Source organism: Temnothorax longispinosus, chromosome 9, assembly GCF_030848805.1.
Source record: "Temnothorax longispinosus isolate EJ_2023e chromosome 9, Tlon_JGU_v1, whole genome shotgun sequence".
NCBI lineage: Eukaryota > Metazoa > Arthropoda > Insecta > Hymenoptera > Formicidae > Temnothorax > Temnothorax longispinosus.
The window spans coordinates 14,349,001-14,373,578 of record NC_092366.1 but is presented as its reverse complement, the minus strand read 5'-3'; the positions used below and the strand labels follow the sequence as shown (position 1 = coordinate 14,373,578).

Here is a 24,578-nt window from a genome sequence, read left to right as displayed (position 1 = left end):
TTTTGAATTTTATTTCGATAAGCGTGGAATTTATCTGAGTATATACTATGTTTCAGCGCTTACTGATTAAGATAAGAGAGAAATCGATAGTGATGATGAATTTATGTTTAATATAAAAATTCGCTAAGTTAAAATTTAGTTGAATGAATTTTTCGAATATTCTATCTAATCTTCTATCTAATCTAATCTTTTCTATTCTAAAATTTTCGAAAGACTATATAGTAAGAACAGGCATGTCAATGCTTGAAAGCGGAGAATAATTATCAAATAAAGATAAAACGAGAGAAAGGACATGTGACAGATAACTTTTTCAATAAGCACTAGTTGCTTTCCATTTACATCAAAACTCAGATAATTCTCACTTGTGACGTCATAACTCAGTTAAATGCACGTTCTTTTTGCATGCTGGCAAGTGAGATTCAACTGAGTTTTTATCCACAATCGAGACCATGTGCTTTAATGAATCTAATAAACTCGCATTAAAAGTGAGGCTAGGGACCTGTATTATTATACGATAGCTTTGTCAACAAAATAAGCAGGTAAATACAAAATGACGTATCTTACCTGAGTATAAAATACTCACATAACCGAGTGACTCAGATCACTTGAGTGTAAATGGAAAACAACTACTACTATGTTATTTTTTACTTTAGACTAAGTACTTATTGTTTCTCTCTTTTTGCTTTAACAAAATCTTTACAATAAGTATTCTTTTAATAAAACTCTGTTTTACTTGTTCAACTTGAATCAGTTGTACTAATATTGGTATTATATATTTTACAGCACGAAGAAAAGATCAAGAGCTCGTACAAAGAATCAAGATGTAATTGACTCTACACTACACTCGGGGTCAACTTCCCACATGAGTGTTTTAACTAATCGTTTATTTTATCTTCTCATAACGATCAATGAAGATAATTCCGGTAATTGAAACTTGGCAACAGGAAGTATTGATAACGTGTGGAAATTTACAAGAAACTTCACAGAAACTAAAACAGAATATCGCAAAAATCGGAATAAAAAGCAGGATTGGAGCGTGGCACGATGAACACAACTGCGTTTCGAAGGAGACTGAAATAAAAGAGAAGATAAATACTGTAATAATACGATTCGTGCAATCAATGAGTCTCGAATAATACTTTATGCGGTTTTCAGAGCTCATATTCGACGTTGATATTTTGCGAAGTTTCAGCTATATGCAAAATAATAGCTGCGTTTCAAGCGAAAATCAAGCCGTTTGCTGGACCCGAGAGAATAGGAGCAGGCTTCCCAGCTGGATTTCTGAGTTCGTTGGGGTATCGCGCGACCCAGACCACGTCCCTAATCGCGGAAAATCCATGCATGCCGCGTTGACGCGCGATTGGCCGACGTGCGTTGTGCCGTTTACCGTTCTCGGGGAAGAACCGCCGGCTATCATCAAGGTTATATCTTTGACGCATCCGGGAATTAAAGGCAGTTGATTATGCGCGTTTGGTGAGTAATAAGCTCGCGTTATCGCCGCGGCATTGTCGGGACGAGAGTGTCTGACACACGTCCTGACGGCGAGTCCAGTCGAGATCTACAAGTCTCCGGGTGACGACTCAGTGACAGCTCGCGTGACAGGCATCACGAGTATCACCGCACTTTGCCCGGTCCCGCTAATTCGCGAGAAGTGAGGATAATCGTCCGCAGAGATGCCGGACGCTTACGAGAACATTAATATGGCGATGCGGAGCATGTTGACGACCGGCGTTACCGCGGATAATGAGGACCCGTACTACCAGTTTTACGGTAAAATGCGAGTGCGCGCTCTGGCGCCGCGCGCGCGTTTTGTCCTGCGTCTGCCAAACGTGCCAGACTGCCAGAAGAAACGTTAATTGAACTCCGACTCACCCGCAATCGCATTGTTAATACGTCGGTTAATCGTAATCAGTTCCGTCGCTTGTTTCGGCACGCATCCCGACGCGAGGTTGCGGGACATCTCCGCTTTTTACCGTAATCTCAAAACACACCTGACAGTTGTTTACATGTGACAAGGATTACTTTGATGTAAAAAGAAAACAATCGTGCTCTCCTTGTTTATCTGGCAGATTTTGCAAGTGACACTAGTGACAGTGGGTTTTTGTTTTCTGTTGCTGAACTAGTACAGCCTAGTTTAGCAATAGAAAACAGACCTATATTGTTATAATTAGGGCCAGTTCCACAAACGTCAGTTAATTTTTAATTAATTCACTCCTCGTCTCTTCGTAACGTCCTCTTTAGAAAGAGACGAAGAGTGAGTTAACCTAAGATTAAAAGTTAACCGATGTTCGTGGAACTAGACCTAAAGTGTGCAGTGCCACATGGCCTTGAATATCTAAGCATTTTAGAAAATCTTTTGTCGCATCAATATTCCATATTTATATTTTATATTTTAAGATACTTATAAAATATTATGGACGAGAATGACGAGACAGGCACGTTCCAAAAGAATAAGTATTGTTGAGATATTAAAAAGAACTTGTGATGTTTTCGTATTTATGTATTGTGTATTAGTTAAAACGAGTTATATGGGTAAATTATCGTTGCATAATGCTATAATGACGTTTTTTTTATACATTATAATACGCTTTTTATACAAGATACATTAATTTTTATGATGTTATACATATGTGCCTTGCATCTTCCAGATTTAACATCAATGGACAGTACAGGTGTACTAAGCCCAATCAGCAGTTCTACATCTCAGGGAAACATGAGCGTTACGTCACCTATGTCGTCGTCCTCGTCGCCTATGCATGTCACAGATGATTATATTAATCTAACGAATGCAAAAGGTATACATTGCGATTTTAAATTGTCTCATCTAAGACGTAACTTACCCGTCTCTACGTATGCGTCTAAATTATACAAATGCAATATTTAATATTAACTTCTTGTATTTTAATGTTAGTGATAATTGTTTTGCATAGAGAATATAAATCTAACTTTTCTATTTAACTTGGTTAGTGACGATACTTGGCGAGGCATCTCTCAGTATCTTGACCCAGCCAGTGGATAAATTTAGATTTCGATACAAATCCGAAATGGCAGGGACACATGGGAGCCTGCTGGGTACATATTACGGACGTAAACGAAATAAAAATACCGTACCTACAGTTAAGGTAAATATGCTGAATTTTGTATTACCAAAATAAAAATTAATATTGGTTGTCTAAACTAATTTTTCTTCATACATAATGATATTATTATTATTATTATTTGTATTTTTAGTTAAATAATTTTCTGGATAAAGCGACAATACGTTGCACATTGGTTACAACTGATGAAGATCTCAGGATACCGCATGCTCATAGATTAGTGAGGCGAGTTGACGGTACGGATAAAGGGGATCCACATTATATAGAAGTTTCGCCTGAAAATGATTTTACAGCAGAGTACGTCTACATCTTCTAGCATTGCATAATTTCAAACATAATTTTTCTGTTTTATTCTTTAGTTAGCGTTATACATACTCCTATTTCAGATTTATTGGCATGGGTATCATACATACGGCGAGAAGACACATTAAGGACGAAATACTACGAAAACTGCGCGAGGAAGTTCTGGAGGAGCGCAAACGTTCAAATATAAACGCTACTCTCAGTTTACGCGACGACGCTCAGGTAGATTTTAATGTTGCTATATTTTTATTTTTTTTACTTAAAAAAAATTAAATTGAATACGCTCTTCAAAACGTATCTTACAATGATTACAGATTAGAGCCGACGTAGAACAGTATCAGAAAGTTATAAACTTAAACAGTGTTGCTCTTTGTTTCCAAGGATTTATCAAAGATGTACATAATATTATGAGACCGATTACAGCACCGGTTTATAGCAACCCAATCAATAATTTGAGTAAGTTTAAATAATTTATTGATAAAGTTTTTAAAGAAAAGTATATCAAGGTTCTGACTACTTTTGTACTATAGGTACACGCTTACTGACGAAAGTTATAAGTTATATAATTTTTCTTTTTAACGTATATATTTTAGGAAATAAAAAATATATAATTTTCTTAAAGAACACTTTTGTGTCCTAATTCCTAACTTTTGTCAGTAAATGTATGAACAATAAAAAGTCATTTTCATCGACTAAAGAAACCCTAATGTTATTTTAACAGAAAGCGCATTAACTGGAGAACTTAAGATATGCAGAATTGACAAATTTACTAGTAGCTGTGAAGGTGGTGAAGAGGTGTTCATACTTGTGGAGAAAGTTTCAAAAAGTAAGTGTTGCTGACTTAGTATTAGATAAATATGCCTTGCCCATAAACAATGTACGTTGTATGTACGTGCATATTGATGAAAAATACGCATTATATTACAGAAAACATAAAGATAAAATTCTTTGAGATCGACGAAGACGACACTGAAACCTGGATCGATTATGGTCGTTTCTCGGAACTGGATGTACATCATCAATATGCCGTGGCATTTCGGTACGTATTACATGTGATTTAGCAACTTATATATATATATATATATATATATATATATATATATATAAGTATTCTTAAATTAACTTAAATATTTTTCCGTTCTTACACAACGTATATGATTGATCGTGCTGTATTTCTAGAACTCCACCGTACAAGGATCGAAGTATCACTTCTCCAAGGGAAGTCTTCATACAGCTAGAACGTCCTTCAGATGCAGCTTGTTCAGAACCAATAAAGTTCACGTATAAGCCGAGTGACCGCATATTAGGTGAGTTGATAGTAAAGTTAAATATTCTTAGTTATGATTTATTATGTTTTTCCTTTTTATCTCTTTTGTTTTGCCTTTTTCTCCTATATTTTTTTAAATTTAATTTCTCAAAATTTTTGCAATTCTAGGTAGGAAGAGAACGCGAGTCTCTCATTCAAATAGCGCGGAATTGGCGCAAGCGACATTTAACAATGATATGTTTTTAACGAATCCACTAACAAATACGTCCTCAAACAACGAAAGCAATGAAATGTCTAAAGAACTAAAAAAGATGTTAGATGACAGATGTTCTTCTAGTGAGTTCCGCGAGTTTGTCGAACATATAAATTCAGATGGTAAGTGCCCTTTTATGCGAACAAAAAAGCTTATTTAAAAATCACAATATATAAAAAACGTATTATTGTTCAAATTAGATCTCATGTTGTACGAGAAATTGTTACAAAGCGAAGAGAAGTTAACTTATGATAGTGCGCCGAATAAAAAGGCAAGTATTAGTTTCAATGTATGTGTCTTAAAAACAAATTTATTTATAGCAATTCATTATAGCAATCTCTATTGCTGTTGCATCATTATTGTATGTTAATCAAATTTGTATTTTATGTTTTTACAGGACGACAAATTGTTTGCGAAAAACATTATTATCGAGATGATGCAGAATATCAGAATGAAGCCAAATAAAGTGAAAGATATTATTAAAAATTCGCTTAAAGACAGAACAACTTACGGAGATACGCCATTGCACTGTGCGCTCCGATATGGACAAAAGGATAATGTAAAACGAATCTTAATGTTTTTGAGCACTCTACATTCAGATGCTGAAGAGTTAGTGAATATTCAAAACAGTTCTGGAAAGGTAAACTTTTTCGATATTATTATACTCTATTTTTTATTTAATTATAAAAATTTCAATGTATCACATTATATTATAGAGTCCGCTGCATTATGCTATCTCGCAAGATCAACCGGAAGTTACAAGAGCATTACTCATGCTTGGTGCAGATCCAAATATAACTGATCATTACGGACAAATGCCGTTACACAGAGCTGTAAAGTGTATGTATTAATTTAAGGGTATTTAAAACAAATGTGATGAATTAATATTTGACGAAATATTTCGGTTCAATAGTAGAGATAAAACGTAACAGTTGCGTAACAAATAATACATAATAATTTTATCTTATGTATAAATTTACATAGAGTTATAATTTTAGTTCCAGAAGCGGAAGGAAACATTGATGTTTTATTACGTGAAAAAGACGTCAACATCGAAGCAAATACGGATTTAGGATGGACACCTTTGCAATTAGCTGCCAAAGCGGGCTCTTATCATGCAGTGCGTGCTCTCGTGAAAGCTGGCGCAGACGTAAATAGTGCTGACATGACCTACGGAAGAACTGCCTTACATATAGCAGTCGAAGGAGGCCATAAACACATTGTCGAGTACCTGTTAAGACACGTAGGATTGAATATTAATTGAAAATGCATCTTTTTTTTATATATAAAAAATCGTGTTATACTAATACTCTTAATTCTCCAAGCAGACCAAAATAGACGTAAACATGAGGAACTTCAGTGGAAATACGGCGCTACACACCGCAATAGTTATACCAGGAACGAACGCCAAAGAGATATGTGCCCTTTTATTGACATACGGCGCTGATCCGCACTTACGGAATTTTGATCGTGAATCGTGTACCGTACGTATAGTTGCTTACTGTTAGTATCTTGTGTTGTCAATTTTTCTTAAACTTGATTGTTTTTATGATAGATTGAGGAGGAGCCGTTGGAAGATATAAAAACCGAAGTACAGTCGGAAGATGAAAATATAGAAGAATGCACCGGGCAATCATCTTTTGACTTGGCCTCAAACATGCCAGATGTATGGAAAACATTTCATGTATCTTGTAAAATACATTTATCAATTTTATCTTTTATCTTATCTGTTATCATTATCAATAGAAACGTATTTATCATTAAGAAAAAATGCGTTGTTGCAGATCTTGAAACTCGTTTCTGGTCAAAATGACGTATTAGTAGACGACACAATTAAAGAGGAAAATATAGACGACACGCAGAAAGTGTGGATGGATTCAGAGGAGGAAAAGCAATTAGCAAGCATTCTGGACGTGACAAAGGGATGGAGAAAATTGGCGCAGCATTTTAATTTCGAATACTTACTGAATATTTGTGAACAGAGCTCATCATCTAATTCGACGTTGCTCCTCTTGAATTTTATTGCTGTAAGATTTTCATTTTCTCATCGAGTATTTCGCGCGTTCTTTTGCATTCTTTCGAACGTATGTTCTCATCGACATAAATCATTGAACTGTGTAATTTTTACTTCTTTGTAGATACAAACCAATACATCTCTCAGCGAATTGCGAGATGTATTACAGAATATAGGCGAAGAAGTTGCTGCGGCATACATGGATGAAGTTTTAGCTGTGAAACGTGAAACTTGAGTCGCGTACTTTTAACCTGATCACATATTGAATCATTTTGTGTGTACAGTTTACATAGTTTATATAATACCATTGTAAATTAAGCTGCGAAATTACAATTATAAAAATTGCAAAATGCCATTGTAAAAATTGCATTTTAATAAAATTTTTGCATTTAGGTATTTTTATTATTAAAAAGATACCTTTTCAAGTTTTATAATAATTATATTTACAAATTTACATGATACATGGGGCCTGTTTTCTGTTACTGAACTGGCTGCACTAGGTCAGAGTTTATCTTTTTTACTCCACATTGGAAGGAAAAAGATAAACTCTGAAGTAAACTAGTGCAGCCAGTTCAGTATAACAGATCAATAATACAATCAAGTACAAGAAAAAGATGATTTTTATTTCTCTACTACTTAAAAGACGCTAGCTTCTCTTATAGGTTCCGACTTTAAGAATCTGTCGAAACTCAGTTTGGACAAATCTATAGTCAGAAAACGGTCATGAAAAATCAGCTCTGATATCGCACGTCCCACCGCTGGTGCCTTCTGAATGCCATGTCCGCTAAAACCAGTCGCTATGTATACATGGTGATGAAAAGGATGCTGACCGATAATACCGTTTTCGTCGAAAGTATTGTATTCGTAGTATCCAGCCCATGAAGATTTCACCTGATACATAATGATAGAATATACATCATCAGAAAAAGAAGCAATTATAATTTCAACATTTTTACAGAATTATAAGTATTTTATGTCAATAATGAAAAGTATACGTACCTTCAAGTTTTCAAATCCCGGTACTCTGTGAGCGAGTAAAGGCCACACTCTATTGTCGAAAAATTCGTGATCGACATCCAAGTTCTCGATCGACGGCTCTTCGTTTGATTCTGGTGATTTTCCACAGATATAATTACCTCCTAAACCATCCCGTCTGGAAGTTATTTCATTTATATTTTATAAAAATTGTATTATAATAATTTATATTCGTTTACTTTTATTAAGTCTTTATTTGTAAAAGAATACATGTTACATCTCAGAAGTATTTAGACTCATACCTGAAATATGCACCACTGGAGTCAATCGTTAAAGGTGTGTTTAAACCAGGTCCGTCAGGACAATGAAAACAATATACGTATCTCTTTCTGTAAGAAAAAACCATTCGATAATAATAGATACAGAGGCAAAAAGTAACAAAAATCGATTTTTTCCGCATTAATGAAATTACCTAGGTACAACTGGTAAAGGTACAGATAATAATCCTTCGCCTGTTCCGATATCAGCTAACTCGGCTACATTGCCGCTAAACGCACCTGCAGCAATAATAGCTCTGGCGAACTCTATTGTCCTAATCTCACCATCCTCTGTTTCTATCTAATAAAAAACACATATGTCTATCATTCTACAATTACGAATATTATATGTCAGTATACAGGATATCTCATATTTTAATTGCCTACCTCAAATATCTTGTAAAAGGAGTATTTCGTGCAAGTGTTTTCACAGACAAATAAGTTTTTCACTGCTCGCTCAGGATCAAACAAATTTTGTCTGAAACATTTTCCACGAAACTGTGGCATTTACAAGATACTCGAAGTAGACAATAAAAATGGGACATCTCCTGTATATATACATATATATACACAGGTGTATATGTATACATGTACATATAGGTATATACAATATGTATGTATACTTACGACTACGCTATTTAATTTTTTGGCAGGAATCATGTCGCGATCATAAACTCCTGGCAGCGTCTTATATTTAAAAGCCTTGGCTTCGGCATTGACGTATTGAACACCCAAATGACTAGCTTTCTTCTTGAAGGCACACAACAGGGACCACGGATCGAACCATCCTTCCTTTTCCAGCCCAAGACAACCCGCCGCGATCCCATCGGTATTTATCCAAGGAAACATGCGCTTCAGCTTCTCTGCAGTAAGAATGACATTCTTCGCTCCTAAAGAATTCTGTAACTTTGAGTTCTGTACTAAAGTCTCAGCACCCTCCTCGGTCGCCAATAGCAAATAGCCGTAAGGATGATAATTCACATCGATCGGCGGCTCGCCAGGGACGCTCAAATGCTCGTTGATATTTCGCAGGAATTCCGCGCCGTACAGTGACATGAGGATATTTTCTTCAAGAGAGAACTGTTGACGCAGACCACCTACCGAAAGAGTTGTGGAAGCTTTGGTATACTGAAATAATATTTAATTATATTATACGTTTAATGGATCAAACGCATAGATTATTGATCTAAAAAAAGAAACCTTCAAAACTAGAAAGCACATGTATCAATGTCTTACCGTAGGATCTTTCTCAATTACAACAACATTGAATTCGTCTCTATAGATCTTCTGCTTCAGCCAATACGCTATCGAGCTACCAATCGCTCCACCGCCAATGATGAGCACGTCACAATGACTAGGAATTATTTCAGGTTTCCACAGCGCTTCGAGGTCGGAGAATTCTCTGTTAGGTGACAGTACACGTTTCAGCGTTTTCCAATCTCGCTTTAGACCTTTAATTATTTTTTGCCCCGGGGTGACGGTGTCGACGAACTCTCTATACTTCTTACTGTCATCGTCGCCTTTGACCTCTGAACTCTGTAAATTTAATTAACGACAACCGGTTAAACGTTCAGTTCAATTTGGTCTTGGACGAAAGTATTCGTTACTCCCCAGCTAGCAAAAGCTTCTAAAAGACATTTGAAGTTTTTAGAATTCTTTTAGACGTTTTTAAGCCGTCTTTTAGAAGCTTTTGCTAGCTGAACTGGGTTCCTACATAAAATTCGACAAATAAAAATGATAAATTTTTCCACTTAGGGTTCACCCATCTTTTTAAAACTCGCACATTTTATGTATTTATATATTCATTCGAAACATGGAAAGTGAATTTATTCAGTAAAACTCTTACTTCCGGTTTTCACAGATACTCAAAACAGAGACTCGTCGCTTTATCGTTCATAAAATACTCACAAACATTTAACTACTTTACCGCATTAAAAATTAAAACACAACTACGAATTGTTCTTACAATTAAGTACATTGGAGTTCAAATTTCGCGCGCCGTTCCATCACGTGTCGCCGATCGCGCACCGTCGGTAAGGCAGATTTCCTAACCTCAAAAACATTTCGCTTTCAACGCTCTTGCTCGCGCGATGAACGACAATTTTCATCGTTCCAGCTTTGTTTTCCGCACTTAAAAACGTCCTCGTCAAAAGTCTGCAACGAACGTAAACGAAGTATTCAATTATATCCATCCGAAGACAGATTTGCGATTACACGCCAATCACGACCGGTTTCGCGATGAGAAATTTTATGTCGCTCCGAGAGGAAGGTTTGACTTGCTCGGAATTGTCGAGGATATCATCTGTTACTGTTATTCGAACTCCACAAATCTCATCCGATCGAACTGTCATCCGTCAGGCTCCTAACCTCCAATTGCTCCCGGTCGACGGTTCGCGTCGCGCGCACAACTCACCTGCTTCCTGGAAGAGTTGGCGTCGTTGGCAAACTGGGCCGCCGAACGCTGCCTCAGCAGGTCCGCGTGCCGCTGCACGCGCGTCAATTGTCGCAGCATCCTCGCCGGCCGAGCCTCAACTGTTCCGGAGAGATCGCTGATCGCTCTGTTTATATAAACCTTTCCACTGGGAAAGTGGGAAACATTTACAGCTGTTTATCAGCGTTATCGAGGCATGAAACGACAATTAAACAAAATTATCTTGGCCGCTTATCAACGGACGAAATCGTCGATTCACGTTTGATATTATTTTCTGCCGAGTGCCGACGAGACTGCAAATTAAGCTTGATGCACAATGAAAAACACAAGCAATATGAACAGGGATTACAGGGAATAATATTGATACACGGCTGTAGCAATGCTGCAGCAATTAGGGGCATCCAGGAGCGCAATCGCTCACTGAGCCGATTCAGCCGATACACGGCTCCGGACACGTTGAAAATCTATTGCCTGTTGCCTGACATTGTATTATGCAAGGGCCTTTACGGTTACTACGGATGGAAAAGAAGAAAAAATTGTAGTTTCTCGCTGATTATAAACGACGCGCGGTGAGGATCACGTGCGCATGCGTGGTCTGGATACGTGCTTTTAGCTCTCTGATAAGAGAGAACTTATTTCCTGTTATTTATCTTCGAGAAATTAGACCGTGTTAGGAAACGTGTGATTTACAAAAGATAGATTTGTATACCGCACTGATTTGTAATTACCTGATTTATACAGGGTCTCTATAATAATAATAATGATACCTCTGGAACATCGTTCGCAAATAGAGCAATTCATCCTTCTTCCCTCTCTCCCTAATTTGCTGTTATGAAATGATTTAGATACGCAAATAATGTTTTCCGTTTGTTTGCAATCATAACTATTTTTATAATTTCCATCGTTGGTACTGAACGCAATGTTATTTTATTTCAGAGATAATTTAACTTAAAAATTAAAATACGTAAAGTGTCACGTGCATGCGCGCTACATCATGCTTGTAATCGTCTTGTAGTTTTTAATCTGAGTAAAAATCAAATATATTTTTTCGCAGTTATGTAACACAATTTTTTTAGTTGCATAGTATCTGTTTATCAAAGATACATTAATAAACATTAATAAGTCGTCAATACGCTATAGGCTGCGTTCGGGGAGCGCGCTATTTGCTTATTCTATTCTAGTTTTACACCTGACGAACGATAAACATAGGTAGCAGTTTAACAAGCAGTGTGTTATCTTTCTAGAATCTAAATAATGCATTTATGTAATGGAGTTTTAACAATTTTTCGTGTCGGACTACATTCTCGCTTACAATCTATTAGAAGTTTATTTATAATTAATTTCGGGAGTCTAAGGGAGAGGAATAGATTTAAAAAATCCTGGAAGAATAATTAACGAATGTTCTAATCGAGGATTGGGAAACTGGCCAAATTTCAACATAGTATAATTATTTTTCAGCTTTTTTTATATGAAATAATTAATATAACTATATGCTCTCTACAACAAATTAATATACAAAACTTATAAGAGAAAAACTGATATTAAACTATATTTATCTAAACTAAATTTGAAAACTGATTTTGATAAAATATTCACTCGGACTTTTTGCCAATATTCGGTTGGTAGCAGTCGTAAAAAAAGGTTGTCTTTTTCTCTAATGATTGAAACAGAATACAAATATTCACATTTTATTACAAAAATATATAATACATACATAATTTTTTAAATGTTATTCAGAAACATAAATAACATCAGATATTGCCCAATACTCGTCGATCTATATATTTTCATGTATTTCTATCATACATTTTTTATGTAAAGATCATTCTTCATGTAAATTTTAGTTTTTGCTAAAGGGACTAAATAATTTAATAAGTAATTTAAAGCGTTAGCTTTGATGACTTTTATTGTCCATATAAGAAATCTTTGTGTAGCTGACATTCGATATTTTATGCATATGTACAAAGTCTTACATGTTAGCAAATTTTTAACGCATCGTCAACACGTAAAACGTAAAATGAATGTGATTGTTTTGTACTAAATCTGATAATTGTAATCCAACGTACCATGTACATGAATGTATCAAACTTTAGGATTTTGATTATCTATCATATTGCAAGGTATCAATACTAGCTTAGGTATCATGCCAGGCGGCGCTATGAATTGTTGTGTAGTCTGCGGCATGGTCTGGCCAGAATACCGCACCTCCGCCTCTGTGACGAGCTTGCAGATGTGCATCTTAATGTCCGCCTGCGCCTTAGGCGGTAGTTTCTTCACCGTCTGTGCCATGCTGTCGAAAAATAATTCTATACTTTTACTTTCAGGTGCCAGGTAAACTTTATCGAAAGTAGTGTCGTCCTTCGCGTCGCTCGGTTCTTTCACAGGCGTGGTCGACGTGCTTGGTATTGACGGACTCGTCACGAGAATAGGACTAGTCGCTGTATCAGTATCAAGTGCATTTGCATTTTTAAAGGAAGACTCTTTTATCCCATTGGAGCTAGATGTTTTCGAAGGGGAAGGATGACTGGTCTTCACTCGTTTCGGACGTATTTTTCGATAATTCGATTGTATTTGGTGAACGTAAGTGTCGAGAGCCTGTTGCGTAGAGTCTTGTTCACTCGCGATTTCTTCAGTGACAAACTGCACATCATTGTTTACATCATCCAACGTTTCTATCGTCTCAGGTACCAGTAGAACAGGATCGGCCGATGTCTCTTCGAGAACCTCCAGGTATTCGCTGTAGTCCTCGTTGTTCCGATCCTCCAATTGTTCCAGCAGACCCTCGGAGCTCACTTCACCCGAGTTTATCTCCTGTATGTATTCCTTGGTCAATTCTATGCATTGTGGCTGATAGTCTGGCTCGTACCTGTCAAATTATCCTCGGCTTAGAGAGGAAAATTTAAAATAAAGTTCCAAAATATTGTCATGAATATTTCTTACGGGTATTTTATGAAGCTCAGGTGATCCTCAAAGATCCACTTTTTCCTCCTCGTCCCTTCTTCCGTCTTATTCTTGCATTTCAAGATACGACAGTAAGTATCCCTAAGATTCTTCCATTTCAGTCTGACCCACGTGGCTGCAACAGATATTGTCGAGCAATGTTAATCACAACACGTAAAAAGAAAGAAAGAAACAATAATAACATGGACTACGTTTACACAGCTGCTTATAATCCGGTTTAATAACTACTGTATGCTATCCGATCCAAATTTTTTTTTTGATCAAATGATCATTTAAATAGGAGCTTCTTTTGATACTTAAACTCCAATTTCTAGTACATATACATGGAAAGAAATTGATTTAAATGTTTTTCGATATTCAAACTACAACTTTTAGTATACAATATATATCAAAGACTATTCCACAAACGTTTAGAATATCAAAATAGACTCATATTTAAATAATCATTATAAGAAAAAAAATTTTTGATCAAATAGTATACGGTAATTATTAAACGGATTACAAGCTGCCGTGTAAACGTAGTCACAGAGACGTACAATCCAGTCCGAGCTCGTCCGCGATGCGCTTCCAGACTTTCTGTTTAAACTCCTGCAGCTTCACCGGCAGGCCCTTCACCTCGGTGCAGTAGAGCACCGGGTGCTGCTTGATCGCCTCTATAATGTTCAGCGAGATCTGATAGGTGTCCGGTGGCACTGTCATCTCGAAGTCAAATAGTTTTCGTTTAACCTGAAAAAAAGGACATCTTGCTACAATAGGTACTCCAATCCTCGTCTCGCGATCGCTTTCGTATTCCCGCCCCGAGCTCCGATCTCGCCGTCGCCGGCGACGGCGGCGGCGACGACGGACAATACGACGACCATGACGTTATCGCGATATCGCGCGTGAAAATTCGTCGGAACGTTTCGCCGTGTGCGCTGCGTTTCGATGTGCGTGCGTCATTATGAACCCCAATTGTGCACGTGGTCGTAACGTCGCTCGGTATGGACGAGACGTGAAAATCGCGCGACGAACCGCTGAGAGTGTAGTGATACCTCGCAAATCAGCGAAAATCGCTCGACAATAAGGAGAGTCCACCAGTCAATGGTCGCCGATCGAGGTTTGACGAGACTGGTTGCTGGAGCGACGCCGCGATCGAGTTCGCTCGCCGTGCACTTCCGTCGCGAGCTCGCACTTCCGGCAGCCTCTTCGGTTCGACAAAATGCCGCGCTAATATTCTATTCGTCGTGTGACGAATTTTTCGGAAAATGACTGGCTGTTGAAGAAGAATTCTCAAGCCTCTGGAAATTATTTATCTTTAGAGTGCCTTCCAAAGTCGATCGATGCGTTTTAATATATGTGATGCGAAACAATTGAAATAGCGTTTGATATACGAGGAACGAGACGCGACGATGGCCAATCAGCGCCGCTTTACCAGAACACTTGACGTGTAACGAGAGGGGATTGGGTCTTGCCCTTGCCATAAAACTTGTCCCTTATTAACTGCTCTTCGTAGCTCTTATTTTTCCGTTTTTCCTTTAATTATGTATCATTTGATTTGCGTTTTGGTTTATTTCTATCTCGTTTCAAAATAATTGTAATGGAGTAAAATAAAATACTGCATCTTAATGTGATTGGTTGGAGCTAAAGGTAAGAACCAATCACATTCGATTGCTACTTAGCCGCTCAGTGAGCGGTTGTGCTCCTGGAAGCCCCATTGGCTCTTTTAGAACATGGCATGCACGGACACGTGACGAGAAGTGACGCGTAGTCAATCAACGTGCCGTTTTCCCGTAAGAACAAGAAGTTTATTGGCTGCCGCGCGGCAAGCGTTTTCGTGTCCAGTGTGTGTGCGCAGGAGCCATAAGAAGATAAAAATCAAATATTACCCAGCCAGAAATGATTAGTCGAATTGACAGATTTTTTATATCGATACGTCGACGATTAATCGCTTTCGAATATTGATTGATATTTTTGTTATCTTTGACTTTATCATAATTTTACGTTAATTGAGCAATTGTGAATATTTCTATTAGATATTGTCTTTTACCCTCGTCCCTTCTCTAATTCTACTATCGAATGCACAGTATATACATATACATAATATACTGTATTGTACGTGTACACTTATACAGTATACTTACCAGGCATGTCTTTTAACATATATTTTTTATTTATACCTTTAACATCTTTTATATTCTATATTGTTAATCTTTCTGATGCATTTTTACAAAAGGTGCGTCCACAAATAATCGTAAAATCTATATCTATATTCTATATTCTATATCTATATTGTATATATATATATATATATATATATATATATATATACAGGGTGTATCATTTTAAGTGATTCAGCTGAATATCTCTTAAAGTAAAAGAGATTGGAAAAATTGTTTCAGACAAAAGTTGTTTGGTTCGAAGGGGGACATAAGATGATGTCATTGGTTTGACCTTGAGTGGCATCGTTAAGGACAGGTCAAGGACACCTTTAATTTCTTAAATGAAACTCCCTATTTTTTATTGCATATTCTTATAGCTTATATCAAGAGCTTTCCAAAACACTATAATTAAGTATTTTTTCATTAAGTACTTTTCGAGTTATAAGGCTTGAAAGTTACAGTATTGTGACATAATATTTTGTTAAGTATTTATAATTCAAATTCCTTACTTTTTATTTTTGCAAACAATATGAATCAATTAATTTAAAAACACAAAATTTTCTTACAGAAAAACTTGTTGTGTAAGAGCGTAATGTGGCACAGTAGATAGCGCACTAATCTACAAAGCTGCAGAAGAACAATTTTAATGCCATTTATAATGAGTGTAATTCTTGTACCGTTGTTAAGAACAATGTCTAAAATACCTGGAATAAACTATTGCGCGCTGTGTAATTTCTGTAGGCATTCATATTCATGCATTAAGTTTCATTCTTACAGAATGTCTATTCACCACTTGGTACATATTGTACATATTGAATTACTTTCGACAAAGACTTAAATTTAGCGTATACCATGAAAGAAGAGTACCGATTTTTTATTGCGTTATTGACAGTTATTGAAAAAGCACCCCGAATCGTGAGGGGCAAGAGGATTCACGCAAATCAAGCACCCCGAATGGTGAGAAGCTAAGAAAATAATGAATATGCAATAAACAGTTACACAACAAGTTTTTCTTTAAGAAAATTGTGTTTTCTTTACATTAATTGATTTGTATTGTTTGCAAAAATAAAAAGTAAAAAATTTGAATTATAAATACTTAACAAAATATTATGTCACAATACTGTAACTTTCAAGCCTTATAACTCGAAAAGTACTTAATAAAAAAATACTTAATTATAGTGTTTTGGAAAGTTCTCGACATAAGCTATAAGAATATGTAATAAAAAATAGGGGTTTCTATTTAAGAAACTGAAGGTGTCCTTGACCTGTCCTTAATGATGCCACCCAAGGTCAAATCAATGACACCATCTTATGTCCCCCTTCGAACCAAACAACTTTTGTCTGAAACAATTTTTCCAATCTCTTTTACTTTAAGAGATATTCAGCTGAATCACTTAAAATGATACACCCTGTATATATATATATATATATATATAAGTCACGTTTTCTGTCTGTGTACGCGAACTACTCATTCGTTAGTGACGTGTGTGAAGTTGGACCCGCACTTTTTGAATTCTGTATTTTTAATAATTGTGCTACATTGCGCTACGTTTGTGCTGTATTATGCCGCAAACCGCAACTCTGTAACTCAAAGCGTACTCGAGAAAATAAAAAAAAAAAACAAAATTTTTGATAGCCCCGCACTTTTCGAATTTTCAGTTTTTTTTATTGTGCCGTATTATACTGCATTTGTGCTGACTTGTGCCGCAAACGCGAGATTGATAACTTCGATAACAATTAAGAAAAAAAAATAAAAACAAAATTATACTAGCCCTGCAGTTTTCCCGAAATAAACCCAATTTTTTTTGTTGATAGATATATAGTAATTTGTGCCACGTTGTGCCGTTGGAATAAACTCGATATCTTTTTTTATTTGGCAGATAAAAAATATTAAATCTTAAAAACAAAATAACAAATAATTATTTTTAAAACGCATTTACCGAATTTCTGTAAGCTGTGCTGAGTTTCGCTAGATGAGTACAACAAAGAAATGGCCGGAGATGCATAGAAAGTTGTAGGGGTTGAAAATAATGAGCTAAGGGAGGAAGGGAAATGAGGGTGAGAAAAAAACTTTACATTTTTAAATTTTGTAAAATTGTGCCGAGTTGTGTGTGTGTGTGCTCGGTGAGTACAATAACTTTTCCTAATGACAAAATGTCCGCAAATCGTTAGTTTACGCAGCACAAAGTATCTAAAGAAAGCAGTTTTTAGGAATTACAATTTTCAAACCGCTATAACTTTTGAACCGTGACAGGGAATGAAATTTTGCGACTTGTGCTGAGTTGTGCTAATCGAGCACAACAAGAAAACGGCTAGAAAAGTCGCAGGGGTTAAAAATAATGAAAAAAATTTCCTTTTTTCAAATTTTTTCAGAGAAGAGAGCGTTTCGCATTTTCGGTTACGCATATTCGCACTTTTGATTGGTTACGCGATACGCGTTACGCGGAAAATATCAGTCCATGTAACCGCACCCTTACCCTCCTTACTTCTTATCCATTATCTCTTGTTCTAATTAGTGGCAGAACAGCTTGAATCAACTTCCCACACTACTTTTATGATAAAAGATTAAGGTTTTATGACAAAAATTAAGACAATGCAAAGCTGAAAAATAATGATTTTATAATGAAAGAAAATATATTTAAACTTAAGAAAATATACATTTAAAATTATCTTTATTTTAAGAAAAACATTAAAATAAACATTTATTTACATTAATAGATTAGAATATGTATATTTTTTTCTTAATGTAATTCTTTTGAAATGTTATTTACGTAGGAAAATTCTACACATTTACAGTTTTATCCTTAAAATAAGGGATGATGCGCAGATATTGTATCGAGATCGAATTAGGAACAAAACCTCGTTTATTACTTATATCCTGAAAAATAAGAGATTATCGATTAACAGAAATATTCACCGACTTCAGGATGTGTAGATAAATAAAATATGTATCTTAAAAAATAACCCGGTCGTGAATAATTATTTTAAGGCCAGTATTCATAGTCGGTTCTTATTTTAAGACTGTCTTAAGTAATATCTTTCGTTCTTTTTTTTAACTCCAGTTCTATAAAAGTCTTAAGTGTTGCAAGTTTAAATTTTTTAAACACTGATACAGTAGATGATTAGCTGCGTCATATGGATTATATCAAAATATTACTTATATCAAAATACAATAAGTCGTCACGATTTTCTTGCACTTAAATTACCGATATTTTTATAAGTTTGTAGTACTTCATCGGAGTTATCCAACGCTTCTGGAGTCGTGCTAAGGATGGTTGTGTCTGAGGCGTTGCTGGGTTGCGGCTCGACTTCCTCGATCTCTTCCTCATCGGTCAAATACTGTCTAAAATTTAACAAGAAAATTTTATAGTAATGTATATGTGTGTATATATATGTTTGCTCAGAGGTATATATAGAGTTTAAGTGAACTCACGCGTATTGGCGACTCTAATTCCGGAACTGTTTACGTTTTTTTGAAATGTATCAATATATGTACAGTCCTGGAATATATGGTTATATATTCCAGTGTTATATATTCCAGGTGTACATTTCAGAAAACGTAAATATCAGTTCCAGAATACCTGTGTGCAAACATATATTAATTATAATATATTAAAATTAAAAAGAAAAAGGCCAATTTTTATAAAAATATTAATTTACCTGATGTGTAGTATAATACAATAATTAAAATGATGGTTATTGATAATAATAATGAAGTTCCATCAAATGTGACGACATTAAGTCTGACATCATCTAAAACAATAAACAATAAAACAATTTCTAATTAGTAAATATAAAAACATGGAGTCCGTTCCACTTATCGCTCGCAACGCTCGTAGAATCATTTCATGCTTGTTGTTTGTTAAATGTTAAACAAGGACGAAATGATGCTCACGAGCGTTGTGAGCGATAAGTGGAACGCAGCCCATTAGTACTTATATTAATTGCAATGTAGTCATTTATTATATACTTACCTGATGTTAATGGAATTTAATCCATGACGATAGCAATTAACTATCAACAATACTTTTACTGTGATATACATTGTGCCCAACTGATGATAGAGGATCCGAGTCGACAATAATAATACGTGTTATACGTATAAGAGCCAAGGTGACAATGATAACTCGATTTGAAATAGTGATTCGGCAAGCGAGACAAAACAAGAAAACGGCGATATCGAGACTCTTCTCATACGCTTGAATTTTGATCTAATATCGAAGCTTGATAGTATGAATATAGCAAGATTTTTTATTGTTCTTGATTTGATAGACGAGCGAAAATCTCGTCTCGATCTCGTTTCCTTGGTTTTTTGATATACGAGATTCTCGATCGTTCAGTCATAAGGTCAACTTATAATGTCTGGTCAAAGTATGAAACGAATACATAACGATAAAGAAATGGGAAAACATAAAGCAAAATCTTTGCGAGCTGAAGCATTTATGATTAATGTTGATCAAAATAATAAGAAATTCGCTACGTGTAAATTATGCACTGAAAGCATAAAAATTATAAAAATGACGAATGGAAATACAACCGGACTGAAAAGACATTTAGAACGAGAACATACTGAATTGTATATAGGGAAATTTATGATACAGATGCAGGAACATCAAATAAGGTATTTTATAATTGTATATCAAGGTATTTTTTTTATAAGGTATTTATTTTATTAAATCATTTATATTGTTCGTATTAAGGTAGTTGTCTCGTGAAATATTTAGCGTTTTAAAACTGAGATAATTAAAGTAAATCGCGAATCAAAAATTTACTAATGTTAAATGTATGTATATATGGAACGCCGTTTTACTTTTTAATAGCATGTTGAAAAATTAAAAGAGATATTTTCTTCTTAATCATTATATCATCTATCATTACAGTCTATGTAACAAATAACAAAAAAATCATGTTTTACACTTTCTTCGTTCTGTCAATTCTATCGAGATACATTTATTTTATACTTACCGGAAGACACCCCTTGTATGCATATTGTATTACCACCAATTACCATTTCACGAGATTTACACAAACGAATAAAGGGAGAACATACGAGATATGACGAGATAAGACATTGGCAAGAGGACGCATTTGCACGACACATATATTTAACAGAGGAACATTTACTGTGTTATAAATACCTTATATAGAAATTTTGTAATTTTTTCGCACAAAAAAAAGCTTTATACGAAAAAAATTTGTTTATTTTAAATTTTTTACTTATTTTTTGCAGAAAAAATCACCATTTATTTTTAATTTTCGATATCGCGATTTCGCAGCGCGTATATGTGCCGCTTTTTCGTGTACAATCACATCGTCTATCTAATTGCTGTTCTCCCCTGAATCTATCCTGACTACCCTCGCAATATCCTCTGCATCTACTAACCGTACAGAAATTTCCCTATGAAATTGACACGATTATCCCAGCTGTACGCCATCGTGATCACGATAATCTTTCTCTCTCAGATTCCCTTTCTAGTTTTCTTCGCGAGATGTAAAATTCTTGGACACTAGAATTCGAAAAGGCGGAATCCTTTCTAATAAATAAATAATAAATTAATTAAAATTAAATTAAATTAGAATATTACTGAGAATTTCGTCTTGCGATCGCCCGAGACACTTCAGAGCTAAAATAAATCTATCGGCGGTGTCGCGCAACGCATGGAGCTCGGTGGCAGATTCTCACGACATAAATTGGTCGACGGAAGTAGATCGGTTCGGACTCACAGGGGGTTCCTCCAACCATTCAGTCATAAGTGCAATGCGTTCTCCTGATTTCGTTCTCCTGAGAAAATAGCTCATTCACGCGAGCCAATCACGTCTAGCTACATGAAATCACGCAAGATTCATTGTCGAGCGAGGGTCACCTCGTTTACATTTTTTTTTTAGTATACAAAGGATTCGTGAAAGCGAGCGAAATCACCGCCGAACATGTTTCTTCGTTTATCGCAACGGGATGGCGCCATCGATTTAATTTACGATTATTTATTTGACCGATTGATTTTTCACGCGGAGTTTGCAACAGTCCTGTTTAATAAATATTGGTTGAATCTTTAGTGATTAATTAAAAATAATAAATTAATTAATAATAAATTAATAATTAATCAATAATTCGTTATTAATTAATTAAATATGCGTTGTCTCTTAGGCTGGGGCTACACTATGTGCGGTTTCGCGAATCGGATTCGCGAATCGTGCATTTATATACTATTCGTGCTAAGCACACATGGTATACAAATGCACGATTCGCGAATCCGATTCGCGAAAACGTGCATAGTGTAGCCCCAGCCTTATATATAAGCATATATTTCAAGCGAGATTTCAAGATTCTCGTTTTGTCTCGCTTGTTTTTTTGTTTTCTTGATTTCGAGACAAATATAAAACTTCATGTTAAACGATCGAGACAAGATCTTCAACTGAATAATAAATGCAAAGAAAATCGAGCGAGATGCTTGACAGTCTCGTCTCATACCGAATCACTAATTTGAAATGTAGAGGACGAGGGCGTAACTCTAATTTCTAATTGGCTAATTTAAATAATCGTCATTAGTTATAAGCATTCGATACAAAACTGTACGAATACGAATACGATGCAATCACAGAGCCGTATTAGCATCTTAAGGGGACTATAATAGAGAGGGTTAAAAATGCAAAAATTGGGTCCCCTTAAGACATATGTGTATACGAGACGAATTTCGCCCAGAATCTCAACATTATCCTTAGCGGATAATTTAATTAATGACATCCGTCCCTCGCGTATATCGGCGTCTGCTCACCAGCACCGTAAGCCGGAGTTCTGTTGTAACTGCTGAAGCCACCATCCTTTGTCGGGACGCCGACGTTTGCTATATGAGATCGATTGACGGAAATTGTTTGACACGTGGAGTGCAATTCCACGCGCGCTGTTGTCTCTGTCGCATCTTTCACAATACCCACGTTTCCCTTGTATAATCCACGTGTTATTTTGATCGTGGTTCCAATTAATTCCCTGTCGCGTCTTGCACTGCCACCGCCACCACGGCCTCTGCCTCTTCCGCCTCCGCCGCCTCATCCAAAACCCATGGTGATGTAGGATTCATTTTCCGATTTACGATAGCTCGACCGGGGGGAACGTCAAGGATGTCGTCTCCGCCGGAGCGAGGCGGGGCGGCAGCGTTAGAATTCGGTACATTATATTATTTCCAAGGATTTCAGGTATCGAGTAGATGGCCAGGAGGAAATTGTAACGACTTGAGTCGCGCCGTGGGAGTTTACGGGAGGCGTTCTACGTAGGAGTTGGCCGGCGGGCGGGTCACGATTGGGCTCATATGCCGACGTTGTTTGGAGCGTATGGCAGGGCGAGCGCATCAGTTCCGATGTTCGCCGGGATGAAGCCTGCCGATTCGCGAAGGAGGGAGATCGCCACGGAGCATTGCCTACCGGTCGACGAAGCCATGGCCTGGCCAGCCTGGCCGTCGTACACCGGCACCAGAGTCGCGGCCCGGTCAGCCGAACTCGAGAATAGGCTTTTCAAACCTGCCGCCGGCGAGCGAGGAAGCCACGAGGGGCGCCGACGGAAGCGGGAGGCGCTCGGCTCGCATAGGGCTGATCGGTAAGGAGGGCTTGCAAGCACGGCGCGCGCAGGCGCGGGCCCGACGTGATCCCGCCGGGCTAGAGGATCGTCACTGTCGTGTCGGCGTGGCGAAGGACGACATCCCGAGAAGACCGGCAGCCGAGTTTGCGGAATTTGTAAGGCCACTACTCGAGCACCTCGTAACCCACGTTTGAGTACACGTAAGATCGTTCTGACGGCCGGGGCCCTTCCGAGAGCCGCGTAGAGTCGCGAGAAGCATGCTTAGAGAATCGCGTACTGTGTCGCGAAGCATTTTGTGGCATCGCGTTTGTGCAGATGAGTATTACCGAGTAAGTAATTATTAAATAGAAGACTGACGGAGGGCCCGGCCAACAGAGTAATGTGGGATCGCCCTGCCCGAAAAATCGTACGCGGCCGACAGTCATCGTGTGATTCGTTGTAGTTTTCGTCGTGTCTTCGTGTTTCGTGTAATAGCGTTTTGTGTAACCATGGTGCGTAATGTAGCAAGGTGTCCTTCGCGCCGAGGTGGACCGTATTGTCGCAGAACGGGGGAGTAATGTTCGCGCAATCACGTCCCGGGGCGTGAGGCACCGGTCTTGGATCTTTGGGGCTTTTCGCGGGAGGCCCGCGTCTAGCCATTTTGGGACTATTTGCGAGACGTTGCGGATGGTCATTTCGGGACTACCAGCTGGGAACGATTCGGCAGTTGGAAAGTCATTGCGCGTAGGTATTGTGTCTTGCGTTCGTGTAATCGCGTATTGTCGGGACTACCAACTGGGAACGATTTGGCAGTTGGGAAGTCGTTGCGCGTAGGTATTGTGTCTTGCGTTCGTGTAATCGCGTATTGTGTATTGCGGTCGTGTAACTGCGTCTTATAAGTTGCGTCCTTAGGCTAATTTCCGCGTTATTGTATCTCATAGTTCCCGCGTTCCGCAGAAAAACATCTGAGAGAAAAATTGTAATTTACCGATTCATTGTAAAAAAACCTGCCGATTTATTCTGAAGTAATTTCTAAAATTGTAGGTAATTCACCGATTCAGTCTGAAACAACTTGCTGATTTATTCTCATGTAATCTTTTCTGTCAAATACATTATTTTTGTATTATTGTTATTGGCGTGTGTTAACTGTGCTACGTTCCCTCTCCTCCTCCGACCGCGATTACCCGAAGAAACTCACACCTGAGAGAATAGCGATCTTGTGGATCGTGGTGCGAGGAATCGCACCAGGCGCCCAATATTTCGAGGAATTTA

The 24,578-nt window shown here is 37.1% G+C and overlaps 3 protein-coding genes and 1 long non-coding RNA gene across 9 annotated transcripts; 1 reads left to right on the top strand and 3 right to left on the bottom strand.

The window, feature by feature from the left end:
* The first annotated feature begins 1,273 nt into the window (after positions 1 to 1,273).
* On the top strand, positions 1,274 to 7,327 carry Rel (nuclear factor NF-kappa-B family member relish). Of its 5 annotated transcripts, none has more exons than XM_071789380.1 (18): positions 1,274 to 1,295; positions 2,649 to 2,795; positions 2,968 to 3,122; positions 3,232 to 3,395; positions 3,485 to 3,623; positions 3,716 to 3,857; positions 4,123 to 4,227; positions 4,329 to 4,440; positions 4,581 to 4,708; positions 4,837 to 5,043; positions 5,122 to 5,192; positions 5,319 to 5,561; positions 5,638 to 5,761; positions 5,920 to 6,164; positions 6,250 to 6,405; positions 6,477 to 6,587; positions 6,706 to 6,948; positions 7,060 to 7,327. In XM_071789380.1, exons 2-18 carry the CDS (start codon positions 2,660 to 2,662, stop codon positions 7,168 to 7,170), a joined length of 2,592 nt encoding a protein of 863 aa, XP_071645481.1. In that variant the 5' UTR covers positions 1,274 to 1,295; positions 2,649 to 2,659; the 3' UTR covers positions 7,171 to 7,327. The 5 variants fall into 5 exon arrangements, with proteins under 5 accessions (XP_071645481.1, XP_071645482.1, XP_071645479.1 ...); XM_071789381.1 differs by lacking the exon at positions 1,274 to 1,295 and adding an exon at positions 1,333 to 1,473; XM_071789378.1 differs by lacking the exon at positions 1,274 to 1,295 and adding an exon at positions 1,339 to 1,770.
* A 210-nt stretch (positions 7,328 to 7,537) lies between these two features.
* Positions 7,538 to 11,321, bottom strand: LOC139819732 (FAD-dependent oxidoreductase domain-containing protein 1). Of its 2 annotated transcripts, none has more exons than XM_071789383.1 (7): positions 10,641 to 11,321; positions 9,464 to 9,763; positions 8,855 to 9,355; positions 8,383 to 8,528; positions 8,213 to 8,299; positions 7,935 to 8,088; positions 7,538 to 7,826 (listed from the first exon to the last, which is right to left on the bottom strand). In XM_071789383.1, exons 1-7 carry the CDS (start codon positions 10,737 to 10,739, stop codon positions 7,572 to 7,574), a joined length of 1,542 nt encoding a protein of 513 aa, XP_071645484.1. In that variant the 5' UTR covers positions 10,740 to 11,321; the 3' UTR covers positions 7,538 to 7,571. The 2 variants fall into 2 exon arrangements, with proteins under 2 accessions (XP_071645484.1, XP_071645485.1); XM_071789384.1 differs by lacking the exon at positions 10,641 to 11,321 and adding an exon at positions 10,194 to 10,582.
* Positions 11,322 to 12,330: 1,009 nt separating this feature from the next.
* LOC139819735 (uncharacterized) lies at positions 12,331 to 14,895 on the bottom strand. The gene is made up of 4 exons (XM_071789386.1): positions 14,651 to 14,895; positions 14,156 to 14,345; positions 13,599 to 13,734; positions 12,331 to 13,524 (listed from the first exon to the last, which is right to left on the bottom strand). Exons 2-4 carry the CDS (start codon positions 14,316 to 14,318, stop codon positions 12,741 to 12,743), a joined length of 1,083 nt encoding a protein of 360 aa, XP_071645487.1. The 5' UTR covers positions 14,319 to 14,345; positions 14,651 to 14,895; the 3' UTR covers positions 12,331 to 12,740.
* Positions 14,896 to 18,484: 3,589 nt separating this feature from the next.
* Positions 18,485 to 24,354, bottom strand: LOC139819461 (uncharacterized). The gene is made up of 4 exons (XR_011733735.1): positions 22,531 to 24,354; positions 19,418 to 19,510; positions 18,964 to 19,100; positions 18,485 to 18,635 (listed from the first exon to the last, which is right to left on the bottom strand). It is a non-coding gene; the product is annotated as an uncharacterized lncRNA (long non-coding RNA).
* Positions 24,355 to 24,578: the final 224 nt, after the last annotated feature.

What these genes read in the sequence shown, in the direction of transcription:
- LOC139819735 (XM_071789386.1), bottom strand. Translation starts at nt 14,318, where the DNA reads ATGACAGTGCCACCGGACACCTATCAGATCTCGCTGAACATTATAGAG. An exon ending in GGACGAGCTCGGACTGGATT is followed by an intron (nt 13,735 to 14,155) that starts GTACGTCTCTGT and finishes TATCTGTTGCAG; the next exon opens with CCACGTGGGTCAGACTGAAA. An exon ending in CTGAGCTTCATAAAATACCC is followed by an intron (nt 13,525 to 13,598) that starts GTAAGAAATATT and finishes ATAATTTGACAG; the next exon opens with GTACGAGCCAGACTATCAGC.
- LOC139819732 (XM_071789383.1), bottom strand. Translation starts at nt 10,739, where the DNA reads ATGCTGCGACAATTGACGCGCGTGCAGCGGCACGCGGACCTGCTGAGG. An exon ending in AAAAATTAAATAGCGTAGTC is followed by an intron (nt 8,529 to 8,854) that starts GTAAGTATACAT and finishes GTTTTTTATTAG; the next exon opens with ATAGAAACAGAGGATGGTGA. An exon ending in TCCAGTGGTGCATATTTCAG is followed by an intron (nt 8,089 to 8,212) that starts GTATGAGTCTAA and finishes AATAACTTCCAG; the next exon opens with ACGGGATGGTTTAGGAGGTA.
- Rel (XM_071789378.1), top strand. Translation starts at nt 1,674, where the DNA reads ATGCCGGACGCTTACGAGAACATTAATATGGCGATGCGGAGCATGTTG. An exon ending in TAATCTAACGAATGCAAAAG is followed by an intron (nt 2,796 to 2,967) that starts GTATACATTGCG and finishes TAACTTGGTTAG; the next exon opens with TGACGATACTTGGCGAGGCA. An exon ending in GTTACACAGAGCTGTAAAGT is followed by an intron (nt 5,762 to 5,919) that starts GTATGTATTAAT and finishes TTATAATTTTAG; the next exon opens with TTCCAGAAGCGGAAGGAAAC.